Genomic DNA, 16,692 nt, shown 5'->3' on the forward strand with positions numbered 1-16,692 from the left:
ATGGCCCGGCACCCGCAACAACCAACGCCACCGGCGAAGCAACAACAGCGATACCAGCGGCAAGCAAGCGCCACCAGCAGCAAGCAACGCCCACCACCAGACCAGCAACACCCGCCGCCACCCAGCAGCAAACAACGTACCAGCGAGCAAGCAAGCGCCCCGCAACCACCAGCAAGCAACGCCCGCATCAGCAACCAGCGCCCCACCGCCAGCCAGCAACAGCAACCACCACCACCAACCCAACCAGCACCCGCCACCAGCAGCCAGCAACAGCAACGCCAGCAACCAACAGCACATACCACCAGCAGCAACAACAACCAACCGGCAACAACAGCACCCTCCACCAGAACAACCAGCCGCCCGCCACCAACAGAGCAACCAGCACCCACCACCACCAGCAACGAAAAGCAACACCCGCACCACCGGCAACAACACCCACCACCACCAACAACAGCCCACCACCAGCAACAACAAGCAACACCAGCAACAACCAAGCACCCCACCAACAGCAACAACCAGCACCCCACCACCAGAGCAACCAAGCACCCACCACCACCGGCAACAACAGCACCCACCACCAGCAGCAACAGCACCCACCAGCAGCAACGCCACCAGCAACAACAGCAACACCACCGAAACAACCAGCACCCACCACCACCAGCAACAACACCCACACACCACCAGCAACAACCAACGCCACCAGCAAACGCAACGCCCACCAGCAACAACAGCAACACTTCCGCCACCCAGAACAACAACGCCCGCCGCACTAAGCAAGCACCCACCACCAGCAACAACAGCAATACCGGCAACAACCAGCGCCCACCAACAGCAACCAGCAATGACGCCACCACCACCAGCAAGCAAACCGCCACCACCACCAGCCCAGCAACAGCCACCAGCAGCAAGCAAGCACCCACCAACAGCAACAGCCAAGCACCCGCCACCCAGAACCAACCAAGCACCCACCACCAACAGCAAGCAACAGCACCACCACCAGCAACCAGCGCCCACCACCAGCAAGCAACAACGCCCACCACCAGAGCAACAGCACCCACCACCAGGCAACCAGCACCCCACCACCACCAGAACCTAACCAACGCCACCACCGCCAGGAAACAGCAGCACCCACCACCACCAGCAACAACAAGCGCACCACCACCAGCAACAACACTGCCCGCGACAAGCAATGACGCACGCCAACAGCAACCAGCGCCCCGCCACCACCGGCAAGCAACCAAGCACGCCGCACCGACCGGCAAACAACGCCCCACCACCACCAGCAACAACCAACACCCACCACCAGCCAGCAGCGCACCCACCACCACCGGCAACAACAACGCCACCGCCACCAGCGGCAACACCGGCAAGCAACCAGCGCCGCCAGCCAGCGACAAATTCCTGCCAGAACGACGACACCCACCACCGCCGGCGGCAACCAGCACCCGCCACCGGCGGCAGCAACCGGCACCGCCAGCAGCAATAGCGCACCACCAGCAAGCAGCAAGACGCACCAGCGTAAACAGCGCCGCCAACTGACAACAACGAGCACCCACCAAGCAACCAGCGCCACCACCAGAACCAATAGCACCGCCACGCCAGAACAACCAGCGCCCGCCACCAGAGCAATGACACCCACCACCGCCAGCAACAAACCAGCACCCCGCACCACCAACGCAACGCCCGCAGCGGCAACAGCGCCCGCCAGCAGCAACCAGCACCCACCACCACCAGCAGCAACCAACACCACCAGCAACCAGCAACACCACCACCGCCACCCAACAACCAGCACCCACCACCCAAGCAACCAAGCCCACCAACAGCAACCAACCGATACCAGCAGCAACAGCACCCCACCACCGCCAGCAACCAACACCCACCACCAGCGGCAAGCAACCCAGCACCCACCAGCAACAACCACCACCAGCGGCAAACAGCAACGCACCAGCCAGCACCCCACGAACAACCAGCACACCCACCACCACCAGCAACCAAGCACCCACCAACCAGCAACAACCAGCGCCCACCAGCAACCAACAGCACCCACCACCAGCAGCAACAACCAGCACCCACCAGCAGCAAGACACCCACCGCCACCACCAGCAACAACAGCGCCACCAGCAACAGCAACGCCACCAGCAACCAGCACCCCACCACCACCAGCAACAGCACCACCAACAGCCAGCAACAACCACCAGCCAGCAACCAACGCCCGCCGGGACAACGCCCACCAGCAACAGCAACAGCAGCCACCAGCAACAACCAGCACCGCCAGCAACCAGCACCCACCACCACCAGCAACCAGCACCCACCACCAGCAACAGCAACAACCAGCAACCGCAGCACAGCAAGCACCCACCAGCAACCAAGCACCCACCACCACCGGCCAACCAGCACCCCACCACCACCAGCAACAGCAAGCCCACCAGCAACAACAACAACCGCCAGAACAACGCCCACCAGCAAGCAAGACAACCGGCACCGGCACAGCAACGCCACCAGCAAACAGCACCCACCACCGCCAGCAACCAGCACCCACCGCCACCACCAGCAAGCAACAACACCCACCACCACCAGCAGCAACCAGCACCCACCGCCACCAGCAAGCAACACCCCACCACCAGCAGCAGCAACCAGCGCCATCAACAACAACAACGCCCACCAACCAACAGCACCCACCACCACCAGCAACAACAACGCCCCGCAACAACCAACACCCACCACCACCAGCAACCAAGCGCCCACCAGCGGCAACCAAACAACCAAGCGCCCATCGGCAGCAGCAAGCACTGCAAGCAACCAGCGCCCCACCACCAGCAGCAAACGCCCACCGCACCAGCAAGCAGCATCAGCCGCCACCAGCCAGCAAGCGCCCGCCACCGAGCAGCAACCAGCAATACCGAGCGAAACCAACAACCCGCCCGCCGAGCAACCAGCACCCACCACCGCCACCGGCAACAGCACACCCAGCAGCAACCAGCGCCACCAGCGAGCAGCACCCCACCACCGCAGCGGCAACCAGCACCCACCACCACGGCAACAACAGCACCCACCACCACCAGCAACAGCAAGCACGCCCCGCCACCGGCAAGCAAACGCCCACCGCCAGCGACAGCACCACCACCCACCGGCAGCAACCAGCGCCTGCCAGCAGCAACCAGCGCACCACCAGCCAACAACGCACACCACCACCGGCAACAGCGCCTGCCAGCAGCAACAATAAGACCCACCAGCAACAACCAGCACTACCAGCAACCAGCACCCACCGCCACCGGCCAACAGCGCCCCACCACCGCCAGCCCGGCAACAGCGCCCACCACCAGCAGCAACCAACACCCACCGCCACCAACAACAACACCCACCACCAGCAGCAAAGCCACCACCGCCAGCAAGCAACCAGCACCCACCACCAGCAGCAAGCAAGCCCGCCCACCACCAGCAACAACAACGCCACCACCAGCAGCCAGCAACGGCACCCACCGGCAACAACCAGCGCCACCAGCAGCCAGCACCCCACCACCACCAGCCGACAACCAGCACCCACCGCCAGCAGCACCCACCGCCCAGCCAGCAACACCCACCACCACCGGCAACAGCGCCCACCGGCACCACGGCGACAACCCACCAGCAACAACAACCAGCACCCACCACCGGCAGCAACAAGCACCACCACCAGCAACAACCAACGCACACCACCACCAGCCAACCAGCGCCCACCACCGCCAGCAACACCCCACCACCACCAGCCAACCCACCCACCGCCGCCGGCAGCAACCAGACGCCCACCGGCCCAGCAACAGCACCCACCACCAGCAACAACCAGCACCCACCACCAGCAAGCAAGCAACGCCCCACCAGCCAACAACCAACCAGCACCCACCACCACCAGCAGCAACGCCACCGGCGCCGAGCAGCAAGCAGCCACCAGCAAGCAAGCAAGCAAGCACCCACCACCACCAGCAACCAGCACCCACCACCACCAGCAACAACAGCACCCCACCACCACCGGCAACCAGCGCACACCACCGCAGCAACCAGCACCCACCTGCACCAGCAACAGCCAGCCACCCACCAGCAGCAACAGCACCCACCACCACCAGCAACAGCGCCCACCACCACCAGCAACGAAGCACGCACCACCACCGGCAACAACCAGCACCCCACCGCCAGCCAGCAACCAGCACCCACCACCAGCAAAACACCCGCCACCACCAGCAACAGCCACCACCAGCAACAACCAAGCACCCGCCACCAGCAACAGCACCCACCACCACCGGCAACAGCACCCACCACCACCAGCAGCAACGCCACACCGCAGCAGCAAACCAGCGCCTGCCAGCGAACAACAGCACTCCACCACCGCAAGCAACAACGCACACCAGCACCGGCAACCAGCGTACCGGCAACAGCAACCAACGCACCCGCCACCACCAACAACAGCGCCCACCGCCACCGGCAACAACCAGCACCACCACCACCAGCAACAACGCCCACCGCCGCCGGCAACAAGCGCCCGCCACCAGCAACAACCAAGCGCCCACCAGCCAGCAACAGCGCCACCACCACCAGCAGCAACGCCGCAACAGCACACACCACCACCAGCAACCAAGCACCCACCACCAGCAACCAACGCCCACCACCAGCAACAACCAGCACCCGCCAACCGACAACACCCACCACCACCAGCCAACCAGCACACCACCGCCACCAGCAACAACGCCCACCAGCCACCCGCCACCAGCAGCAACAACGCCTGCCAGCAGCAACCAGCACCCACCACCAGCAACAAGCACCCACCACCACAGCCAGCAACCAGCGCCCCTGCAGCAAGCAGCGCACACCACCACCAGCAACCAATGACACCCGCCACCACCAGCAACAGCAAGCGCCCCACCAGCAACCAAGCGCCCCACCACCAGCAGCAGCACCCACCTGCCAGCAAGCAACACCCACCACCAGCCAGCAACCAGCGCCCACCAGCAACCAGCACCCACCGCCACCAGCCAGCAACCAGCACCCACCACCAGCCAGCAACCAGCGCCCCACCACCGGCAACCAAGCACCCTGCACCCATCGGCAACCAGCACCCACCAGCCAACCAACACCCACCACCACCGGCAAAACCAGCACCCACCACCGCCAGCGGCAAACCAGCGCCACCAGCCAACCAGCACCCGCCGCCACCAGCCAAGCAACCAGCGCCCGCCAGCCAACCAACACGCACCGCCACCAGCAGCAACCAAGCGCCCACCACCAGCAAGCAAACGCCCCACCGCCAGCAACCAGCACCCCACCGCCACCAGCAAGCAACCAGCACCCACCACCACCAGCCAACCAGCACACACCGCCAAAGCAAGCAGCAACGCCCGCACCCATGCAACGCCTGGCAACCAGCACGCACCACCACCAGCAACAACCAGCGCCCGCCAGCAACAGCACCACGCCAGCAACAGCACCCACCGCCGGCAACGGCACCCGCCACCAGCCAACAAGCGCCTGCCAGCCAGCAGCGCCCCGCCTGCCAGCAACCAGCACCCACCGCCGCGACAACGCCCACCGCCACCAGCAAACCAGCGCCCGCACCGCCGGCAACAGCCCACCTGCCACCGAACCAGCAAACGCCACCACCAGCACAGCAACAGCGCCTGCCACCAGCGGCAGACGCCCACCAGCGCCAGCAAACCAGCGATACCGAAGCCACAGCAACCAACGCGCCCACCAGCAACCCAACCAGCACCCCCGCCGCCCAGCAAGCAAAAGCCACCCCGCCACCGCCAGCAACCAGCACACCGCCACCGGCAACCAGCGCACCGCCACCAGCGAGCAACAGCGCCCCACCGAGCAACAACCAGCACCCCTGCACCACCGCCAGCAGCACGACCAGCACCCACCACCAGCGCATGAAGCACCCGCCACCAGCCAGCAACCAGCGCCGCCACCAGCAACCCAGCGCCCCACCACCGCCAGCCAGCAACCAGCACCCACCAGCAGCAAGCGCCCACCGCCAGCCAAGACACCCGCCTGCACCGGCAACCAAGCAACGCACCAGCGGCAGCACCCGCCGCGGCAACAACCAGCACACCACCAGCAGCAAAACAACGCCCACCGCCACCAGCCAACAACCAGCGCCCACCAAGCAACCAGCACCCACCACCGCCAGCCAACGGCCTCGGCAACAAGCAAACGCCCACCAGCAAGCCAACCAGCACCCACCGCCAACCGAGCGCAGCAATGACGCCCGGCAGCAGCACCGCCACCACCAGAGCAAACCAGCGCCACCAGCAACCAGCACCCACCGCCACCAGCAACCAAGCACCCCACCACCAGCAGCAATATCGCCCACCGGCAACGCACCACCGTCGGCAACCAGCACCCGCCACCACCGACAACCAGCACCCGCCACCACCAGCAGCAGCAGCGCCCGCCAGCCAGCAAGCAGCACCCACCACCGCACCAGCCAACCAACACCCGCACCGGCCAGCAGGCAACCAGCGCCACCAGCAGCAAGCAACCCCGCCACCAGCAGCAACAGCACCCGCCGCCGCCAGCGCAACCAGCGCCCACCACCACCAGCCAACCAACCAGCACCCACCGGCAACAGCCACCACCGCCGGCAACCAAGCGCCACCAGCAACCAGCACACCACCAGCAGCAACAAAGCACTACCACCACCAGCCAACAAGCGCCCACCGCCACCAGCCAACCAGCAAGCGCCCACCAGCGAAGCAACCAGCCCTGCCGCCACCAACCACGCCCGGCAACCAACTGCCAGCAACCAGCACCCACCGCCGCCACCAGCAAGCAAGCAGCACCCACCACCACCAGCAACCAGCAAGCGCCCCGCCGCCACCAGCAACCAGCGCACCGCCACCAGCCAGCAGCACCCAGCACCACCAGCAAAACCCACCCCACCGCCAGCAAAGCGCCCGCCACCACCAGCAAGCAAGACACCCACCACCAGCAACCAGCACCCACCGCCAGCAGCAAACAGCGCCCCACGGCCAGCAAGCAACGCACCAGCAATGCTACCAGCACCAGCCAGCGCCCCACCAGCAAGCAACGCCCCACCGCCACCAGCAACCAGCACCACCGCCAACAGCAACAACCGCCCACCAGCGCCAGCCAACCAGCAATACCAGCAGCAAGCAACCAGCACCCACCACCACCAGCAACCAAGCACCACCCGGCACCAGCAACCAACCAGCACCCACCACCACCAGCAACCAGCACCCACCACCACCAGCAACCAGCACCCACCAGCCCGGCAACCAGCACCCACCGCCACCAGCCGCCAGCAACGCACACCAGCCCAGCAGCGCACCCACCAGCAGCACCAGCACCCACCACGCAGCAACACCCACCGTGACAGCACCACCGCCGAGCCAATGCGCCCACCGCCACCGGCAACCAAGCACCCACCACCACCAGCCAAGCAACAAGCACCCCACCGGCAACAGCACCCACCGCCACCAGCGACAACGCTCCCCAGCAGCAGCAACAGCCGCCCACCGGCAACAACAGCACCTGCACCACCGCCAAGCAACGCCCAGCCAGCAACGCCCCGGCCAACCAGCGCCCACCACCGGCAACCAACAACGCCCACCAGCAAAGCAACGCCCACCGCCGGCCAGCCGCCCCACCACCAGCAACAACGCCCGCCGGCCAACAACACCCACCACCATCGGCAGCAACCAGCACCCACCACCACCAGCAAACCAGCGCCCACCACCACCAGCAACAGCAACGCCCCACCGGCAAGCAACAGCACCCACCACCGCCAGCAACCAGCGCCCCACCCCCAGCAACAACCAAGCACCCACCAGCAACAGCAAGCACCTGCACCACCACCAGCAACAACAACACCCCACCACCAGCAACAACAGCACCCACCACCACCAGCAACAACAACACCCACCAGCAACAACACCCACCACCACCAGCAACCAACACCCACCAGCAACAACACCCACCACCACCAGCAACAACAACACCCACCACCACCAGCAGCAACACCCGCACCACCAGCAACAACAACACCCACCAGCAGCAACAACACCTACCGCACCAACCAACGCAGCAACAACGCAGCAAGACAACACCACCACCGCCACCAGCAACAACAACACCCACCACCATCGGCAACAACACCCACCACCAGCAGCAACGCCCACCACGCCACCAACAACAACGCCCACCACCACCAGCAAAACGCACCACCACCAACAAAAGCACCCACCACCACCAGCAACAACAACACCCACCACCACCAGCAACAACGCCACCACCAGCAGCAACACCCGCCACCAGCAACAGCACCCATCCAGCAGCCATCCTACCAGCAACAGCACCACTACCAGCAACAGCACCCACCACCACCAAGCAACACCCACCACCAGAAACATCACCCACCACCACCGGCAGCAACAACGCCCACCGGTAGCAACAGCACACCCACCACCACCAGCAACCAACGCCCACCAGCAACAGCCAGACCACCAGCAACAACAGCACCTACCACCAACAGCACCCACACCACCAGCAACAGCACCCACCAGCAACAACAACACCCGTACCAGCAACAACCTCCACCACCAGCAACACCCAGCAACAACACCCACCACCACCAGCAAACAACACCCAGCAACCAACACCCACCAGCAACAACGCAGCAACAACACCCCACCACCACCAGCAACAACAACACCCACACCAGCCAACAACACCCACACCATCGGCAACAACAACACCCACCACCACCAGCAACAACACCCACCACCAGCAACCAAGCACCCCGCCACCACCAGCAAAAACACCCACCACCACCAACCAACACCACCACCACCAGCAACAAGCACCCACCACCACCAGCAACAACACCACTACCAGCAACAGCACCCACCACCACCAGCAACAACACCCCACCACCAGCAAAAACACCCACCACCAACAACACCACCACCAGCCAAAAACACACCACCACCAACAAAAACCCGCCACCACCAGCAACAACAACACCCACCACCACCAGCAACAACCAACGCCGCAGCAACAACACCGCCACCAGCCCAAAAACACCCACCACCACCAGCAAAACGCACACACCACCAGCAACAACCAGCGCCCACCACCACCGGCAACAACAACACCCTGCACCACCAGCAACAACAGCACACCAGCAACCAACACCCACCACCACCAGCAAAACACCCACACCACCAGCAAAAACACCCACCACCCGCCAGCAACAGCAGCACCCACCACCAGCAGCAACACCCACCAGCAACAACACCCGCCACCAGCAACAACACCCGCCACCACCAGCAACAACACCACCACCAGCAACAACACCCACCACCACCAGCAAAACACCACCACCACCAGCAAAAGAAACCCACCACCACCAGCAACAACAGCACCACCACCAGCAACAACACCCACCACCACCAGCAACCAACACCCACCACCACCAGCAACAACGCCCCACCACCACCAGCAAAAACACCCACCACCGCCAGCAAAAACCACCCACCACCAGCAACAACAACACCCACCACCACCAGCAACAACACCCACTACCAGCAAGCAAGCACCCACCACCACCAGCAACAGCACCCGCACCACCAGCAAAAACGCCACCACCACCAGAGCATCACCCACCACCACCAGCGGCAACAGCGCCACCAGCAGCAACAGCACCACCACCACCAGCAGCAACACCCACTACCACGGCAACAACGCCCACCACCAACAACAACGCCACCACCAACAAAAACACCACCAGAGCAGCATCCCACACCCACCAGCAGCAAAGCAACACCCACACCAGCAGCAACAACACCCACCACCACCGGCGACAGCAAAACCACCACCAGCAACAACACTTCACACCACCAGCAACAACACCCACCACCCAGCAACAACACCCACCACCACCAGCAGCAAAAGCCCACCACCGGCAACAGCACCCACCACCACTAGCAACAACAACACCCACCACAGCCAGCAACAACACCCACCACCACCAGCAACAACACCCACCACCAGCAACAACATCCACTATCAGCAACAACATCCACCAGCTACAGCAACAACACCCACCAGCAGCAACAACAACAAAATTCACCACCAACAACACCCCACCACCACCAGCAACCAGCACCCACCACCAGCAAAAGCAACAACAACGCCCACCACCAGCAACAACAGCACCCACCACCAGAAACAACAACACCCCACCACCAGCAACAACAACACCCACCACCAGCAACAACACCCCACCACCAGCAACAACCAGCACCCACCACCAGCAACAACATCACCCACCACCAGCAACAACAACTCCCAGCAACGACCAGCACCCCCACCGCCCAGCAACACCCACCACCAGCAACCAACAGCTCCCAGCAACGACAACACCCACCACCACCAGCAACACCCACCACCGACCAGCAACAACAACGCCACCAACAGCAACAACAACCCCAGCAACGACAACACCACCACCACCAACAACACCCACCACCACCAGCAACAACCAACACCACCAGCAGCAACAACAACTCCCAGCAACAACAACACCCACCACCGCCAACAACAACACCCACCACCACCAACATCCACTCCAACAACAACACCCACAACCACAAACAACAACACCCACCACCAGCAACAACAACAACACCCACCACCAGCAACAACACCAACCAGCAACAACACCGACCACCAGCAACAACACCCACCACCACCAGCAACAACACCCACCACCACCAGGAACAACACCCCCACCAGCAACACAACCCACCAGCAACAACACCCACCAGCACCACCACCAACACCCAATCAACACCACGAAAACCCTCAACCACCAAAACCCACCACCACCAACACCCGCAACCACCAACACCCACAACCACGAAAACCCACCATCAACACCACCACCAAAACCCACCCCACCAACCCCACCAGCAACACCACTAACACACACAACCACCAACACCCACCACCTTGAATAGTTCTCTTGACAAATGTGAATGACAAAGTGTGCGGCCAGACATACTGCCTCACACTCTTGTACTCACGCAGTAGTAAATAAGTTACCCTTGTGTACCAGAACTAAACAAATAATGTAATTGAAATACTGTGTAACATTCAGTGCCATAATATCCTGACCATGGGGGTTAATTATTCTGACCCTTTGTCAACTTTACTCTGTAATCCTTTTGCGCTACCACTCACAGGATGAGTGTTGGGTGCACAATAAACTAGCCCCTGTAAGCGGCAAAATCAAAAATCAAAATCAACACCCACCACCACCAACACCCACCACCCACTACCACCAACATCACCTACCACCACCACCATCAAAACCCACCACCCACTACCACTAACACCCACCACCAACACCCACCATCATCACCCACCACCACCACCAACATCCACTACCATCTATGTAGGAGACAAAATCAGTTTATGAGATGCCTCAACAGTCAACACTCTATCTTTGTCCTTTCTTCTTGCCACGCCTGCGCGCGTGCGACACACACACACACACACACACGCACAGGAACGGATGGACAACGAATCGCCACCCACGTCAGGAGCTGCCATGCAAAGGCCAACCGGCCTATGCAGACTCATTATTTTCTTATGTTCTTATGTCGGCCTCACATTGCACTGCCCTCACACATCAAGACTTACTCTGGTCACTTATTGATACACAGCGTTAAAGGAGTCTTTCTGGATCTTTTTCTTCTCCTCTGTTTCAGAAACAAATATGATGATATAATAACCGACTTTCACTGAGCAAATAAAACACGAGCAAGAAAAAGGCAACTTTACTTAGGGTTGTGGACTGTGGCAGGTTAAGTCAGGTCAGGGTGAAGGGTGGTATGATGAAACTTAGTGGTAGCCGGTTGTTGTAGCAACCGAAATTTTCTTCAAGTTGTTTGGTTTGTGATATTTTCTAGTGGTGTCTATACAATGGTGCTACTGCGACGTTTGTTCACTTTACATGATATTCCTGCAGGCAACATGATCTTGCGAGAAATTTAACTCCTCCAATTGTTAATAAGTCGGTAACTCTGGTTTAAAACAAAAACGCTATACACTTCTCACATAGTAGACGGCCAGCGGTATTGTCCACCCACCAGTTAGAGTAGAACACAACACATCAAAATTGTCGACTTTCCCATCTCGCCAAGACACTCGAATCCTTCCGTGCACTCATACCTCCCCGTCTCGGATCTGTCAACACCATCACTCAAGTCTCGCATCGTGTCATCAGTTAGGTGTATCTATTTCAATCAGATGTATCAATTATATTTGTTTGAAAAATTCTCTGTCAAGTTTAATTGCTATCAGTTATTTCTATTTAGACTTCTGAACTTATATAAGTTAGTGTGATATTCCCACTTTATAATGCTCATCGCGGTAGTTATACTATAAATCACTTTTCCTTGTGAGTTTGTTAGAAGTTAGACGATTTTTTAAAATCCGTATTAACTGTGACCTTTGATCGTAACTGCATGACCTCCTATAATTTGCTATCACAGGAAACTTTACAGTCCAGTAAGCGAGGCTTTCTATTTATGGAGCGCTGAACCCTCTCTCTGTCTTGATAAAAAGAGATAAGAATCACACACACAAAAAAAGCTTTGATTATAATGAGGACGCATGACGTTCACATTGTGTATTTGATTTAGTTTTTCATATGTTAAGCCAACTTCTCTTGAATCCTTATCAAACTATAATAAGCTTAATAACTCGCTGTAGCGAAGAAAGACTCTGCACTCATTAGGTAGTATTCATTGATGAGATGTCACGATTTCTTTGTATGTCACGTTCATCACTGCTGACATCACAAGTTCAGTTCCTTTGTGACTTGGACAACTAAAGTGCCATTAACCCAGGCTCTTCATTCCTTGAGGAGGCTGGTTGGCTCCGTGAAGTTCCTTGGCTGAACCACTTCAATGCGATACCTCAAGACTCAAGAAACAAAGGGATGAAGGTCCTCAGTACTCGGCTGAACTCATTGTACAGTATGCGATAGTTTCACTTCTTATTCATGATGCATTGAGGTGTTTGCATTAACTGTTTCCACAGTTACTATTACTTAATCTCTTATGGACGATGTTTGACTTATTCAGAAGAGTCTCATCACCTTTATGCGGATCTCACATTTACATTAGCCTCCCCTTTCGACTTAATCTGCTGTGCTGACGTATGTTTCGAGACGTTGCAAGAGATGATGTCAGCAAAAGAAACGTCAATAGTAAACATAAGCAGCAACAACTTGAATCTGCTTCCCACCACCACAGGAAACACCAACACAATGGTGAAAGCGTTGTGTAACATTGGTAGCAATTTGACAACAATGGTACTGTAATGGTGATACTTATGTTTAAGTAAGCGGCACCAAGCGACATGTTCTGGTGATAACATTGGGTAATGATCACTGACACCTCGTTAAGATACAGTAAGTTGCACAACAATATAAGAATGGGCTTTGCAATGGGCCTATTGGTACATACTGGGGCAGTCCGCACGCAACCTATTGCTCATAGCGTATTCGAGGTTAATGATGATGTTGGTAACTTGTTCCTCGTCCACTACTCTATTTCAAACCAATGTTTACCTAGTTCGCGCCCTAAATCTAAATTTGTCCTAATTTAAAACCATTGTTACAGATTATTCCTGGTTGGACAGTTTGAAGTACCTTTGTAATGTCCTCTTTGTTTAGCCCTGACTTCCATTATACACCTATCCGGGTCGCCCCTCGCTCTACGTCTCTCGAGGGAGTGCAAATTAAGATATGCTTTTAACCTGTCTATACTCCAGGTTCCTAATACCCGGGATTAGTCTTGTCTAAATTCTCCTCTGAGATTCTTTCCAAGGATTCTATATCCATTCATAACCAATACCGTGATCAGAACTAGGAACTGCGTAATCAGGTGTTAGTCCTCACAAAGCAAGATACAGTTTTAGGATGACCTCGCTAGTCTTCATAACTAACACTCCTTGTATGAACCCAAGCACTTTTATTAGCCTTTATTCACCGAGCAAAAACACATTGTTTTACTTGGCTTAAGGTTCCTACTTATCATTACTCCTAAATCTCTCTCGCAGTCGGATTTCTCTATAGCATCGTTATTCATCTGGTACCTGGTTTCCCTGTTTACATCTCTATACTAGTCACTTTTACATTTGTCCCGTTGAATTTCATCTGCCATTTTCAGACCATTCGAAAAATTTGTTTAGATATCTTCCTGTCAGTTTCGGTCCTCGTCAATTTAATTACACGTCTATTTTAGTGTCATCAACAAATTTACTTATGTTGCTGTCTATGCCGTGCATATCTATGTCGTTTATGTATATAATAAATAATAATGGTCCAAGTACTGAGACGCAGAGACTCCACTAGTGACGTTATCAATGGGACAGATGCCGTTAATGCTCTTTTCAAGCTGTTTCCTGTTTCTTAACCACGCCTAATCCATTTGAGATATTACCTTTGATATCATCATGCTTCTACCTTTTCTAATTAGTCTTTAAATTGGGGACTCTGTCTAAGAGCTTTGCTAAAAGTCGAGGAATATACCCACATCATAATTGTGCCCTTTCGTCCACAGATTCGAAAACTGATGAAAAGAATGTTAATAGATTAGTTAGACATGAACGCCGCTTGTGAAGCCATGTTAGGAATCATTGATCAACTTGTGCTTTTCAGGTAGTTTGAATAGAGTTTGAAATGATTGATTCAAGTAATTTGCCTACTATTGTTAGGCTGATTGGGCAGTGAATTAGAGGATAGTGATCTATCCCTTCTTCAAAACCGATACATTCGCTATCCTCAGGATTCTGGAACTATACCTGTATTTAGGACATGTTAAACAACTTTGCTTATGGGCATACTAAGCTCTTCCTTACATTCGCTTTATGCTCCTGGCAAGTATCTCATCGGGACCAGGCTTATTAGGCTTTTAGTTTGTCTATTTTGCTTACTTCGCTACTAGTCACTACTACCTCGCTTAATTTGTTCTCTTCATTATCTCTGAATAAAGTCAGTTACCTCAGGCATCATGTTGACATTTTCGGTGGTAAAACTGTTGAAAAATATTTATTTAAATTATTGCTCATTTCTCCGTGCGTTGTCAGTGAGCTTAGCGGTATCTGACATCTATTGGTCCAATCTTTTCTCGTGTTTTAGTTTGATACATTTGGTAGAGATCCTTTGGGTTTGTCTTCGCCTCACACTTACTATCGCCTTACCTCATTAAACTTCTCTTGGCTTTCCTTATCTCGGTTTTAACCCTACTCGCCAATACCTATGTAATCCTGGATGTAATTTTCGCCATCATTTATCCTTCTACCTATAGCCTTCCTTTGGCCAATGATGTTCTTTAAATAATTATTTATCCATTTAAGGGTCATTGTTGTCTGATCTGAGTTTTTGTATGGTATGTTCTGCCTTTGTGCATAAAGTAACTCATTAGGTGTCGTGGAACTCGGCTTCTCTCGGAATCTGATTATCAGGTCGGTGTCATCTGTCAGGTTCCATGGCGACACCTCTTTCTCAACTGCCTCTTTAAGCTGTCAAAGTTTGCCCTTCTGAAATCTGGTACTTAAGTGGAAGTTTCGCCCATCTGCTGCCCTGAAAATCTAACTGGAATCTAATTTCTTTGTGATCCTTCTGTTTACAAGTTTGTTCCCTACCTCGACATTGCTAATGAGGTTTTCTCTGTTCGACAGAACTAAATTGAATCTATATTACTACTGGTGGGTTTGGTTATATGTTGACTTAGAAACAGTCTGGATCGTTTGAAAATCCTCTGATTCTGAGTTGCCTGTAAGGTCAGTCCAATCTATTTGGCCAAGGTTAAAGTCGCCTACTAATACAGACTTTGTTTGTGTATGGAAGCTTCCTGCATTTCATCCCAGATAAGTCTCTCCATTGACTCTATCAAGATTGGGAGTCTACCTTACTACTCGTGTGATTAATTTTTCCTACCGTTGATTAATTCTATCAAATTGTTTCTTGTATTCCGCTCAGTTTTCATTTCCTTATTTATTTCACACTTCAATTATCCCTGACGCGAATTGCTATTCCGCCTCGCTTTCCTGGTCTGCCTATCATTATGGAACAATTTATAGCGCAATTTGGTATTCGACCAGGAGTAACTCACGTAGTCTAGGTTGATCCATGTTTTCAGTAAGATAACTATTATGTCGATTTTTTAATTTTTGCTTTTAAGGCCCAAATATCATCCATTTTTGTTTCTCCTTAACTTCTACTGTTAGCGTGAAATTTAATTTAGTCTGATTTCTAAGTCCTCCTTTACCGCGTTTTAGGTTTAAACTCCTGTCTGCTTTTAGTTTTTGTCGTCATTCTAACACTATTTCCCTGTAATTTTTCACTTTGTTTTTACCCCTCCACTGCAGTCTCCTCCACCCCATTGCCCTCATGTTCCCTAACCGGTTTAAAGACTTCATTATCTTTTTTGAACTGCCCCCTCCTAGAGACCCAGCCAGGGTTGCACCCCCTCCAGACAGGTGCACCCATCCCTAACATAAAGGTCCTTCTGCCGTATTAAGTTGTCCCGGTTGTCAATGAATGGGACTGATATTGACTTACTGCAATATCCGTCAAGATGGCCGTTGACACCAACTGCCCTTGACAACCATTCATTGCTAACT

At 55.7% G+C, this 16,692-nt stretch overlaps 1 protein-coding gene across 1 annotated transcript; it reads left to right on the plus strand.

Annotated features, from left to right (window-relative positions):
* LOC121862626 (proteoglycan 4-like) lies at positions 1 to 6,235 on the plus strand. The gene is made up of 4 exons (XM_042360943.1): positions 1 to 324; positions 1,928 to 2,297; positions 2,781 to 3,014; positions 5,004 to 6,235. The coding sequence occupies exons 1-4, from the start codon at positions 1 to 3 to the stop codon at positions 6,233 to 6,235; spliced, it is 2,160 nt and encodes a 719-aa protein (XP_042216877.1).
* Positions 6,236 to 16,692: the final 10,457 nt, after the last annotated feature.

This window comes from Homarus americanus, unplaced genomic scaffold (assembly GCF_018991925.1).
Source record: "Homarus americanus isolate GMGI-L3 unplaced genomic scaffold, GMGI_Hamer_2.0 scaffold31037, whole genome shotgun sequence".
NCBI lineage: Eukaryota > Metazoa > Arthropoda > Malacostraca > Decapoda > Nephropidae > Homarus > Homarus americanus.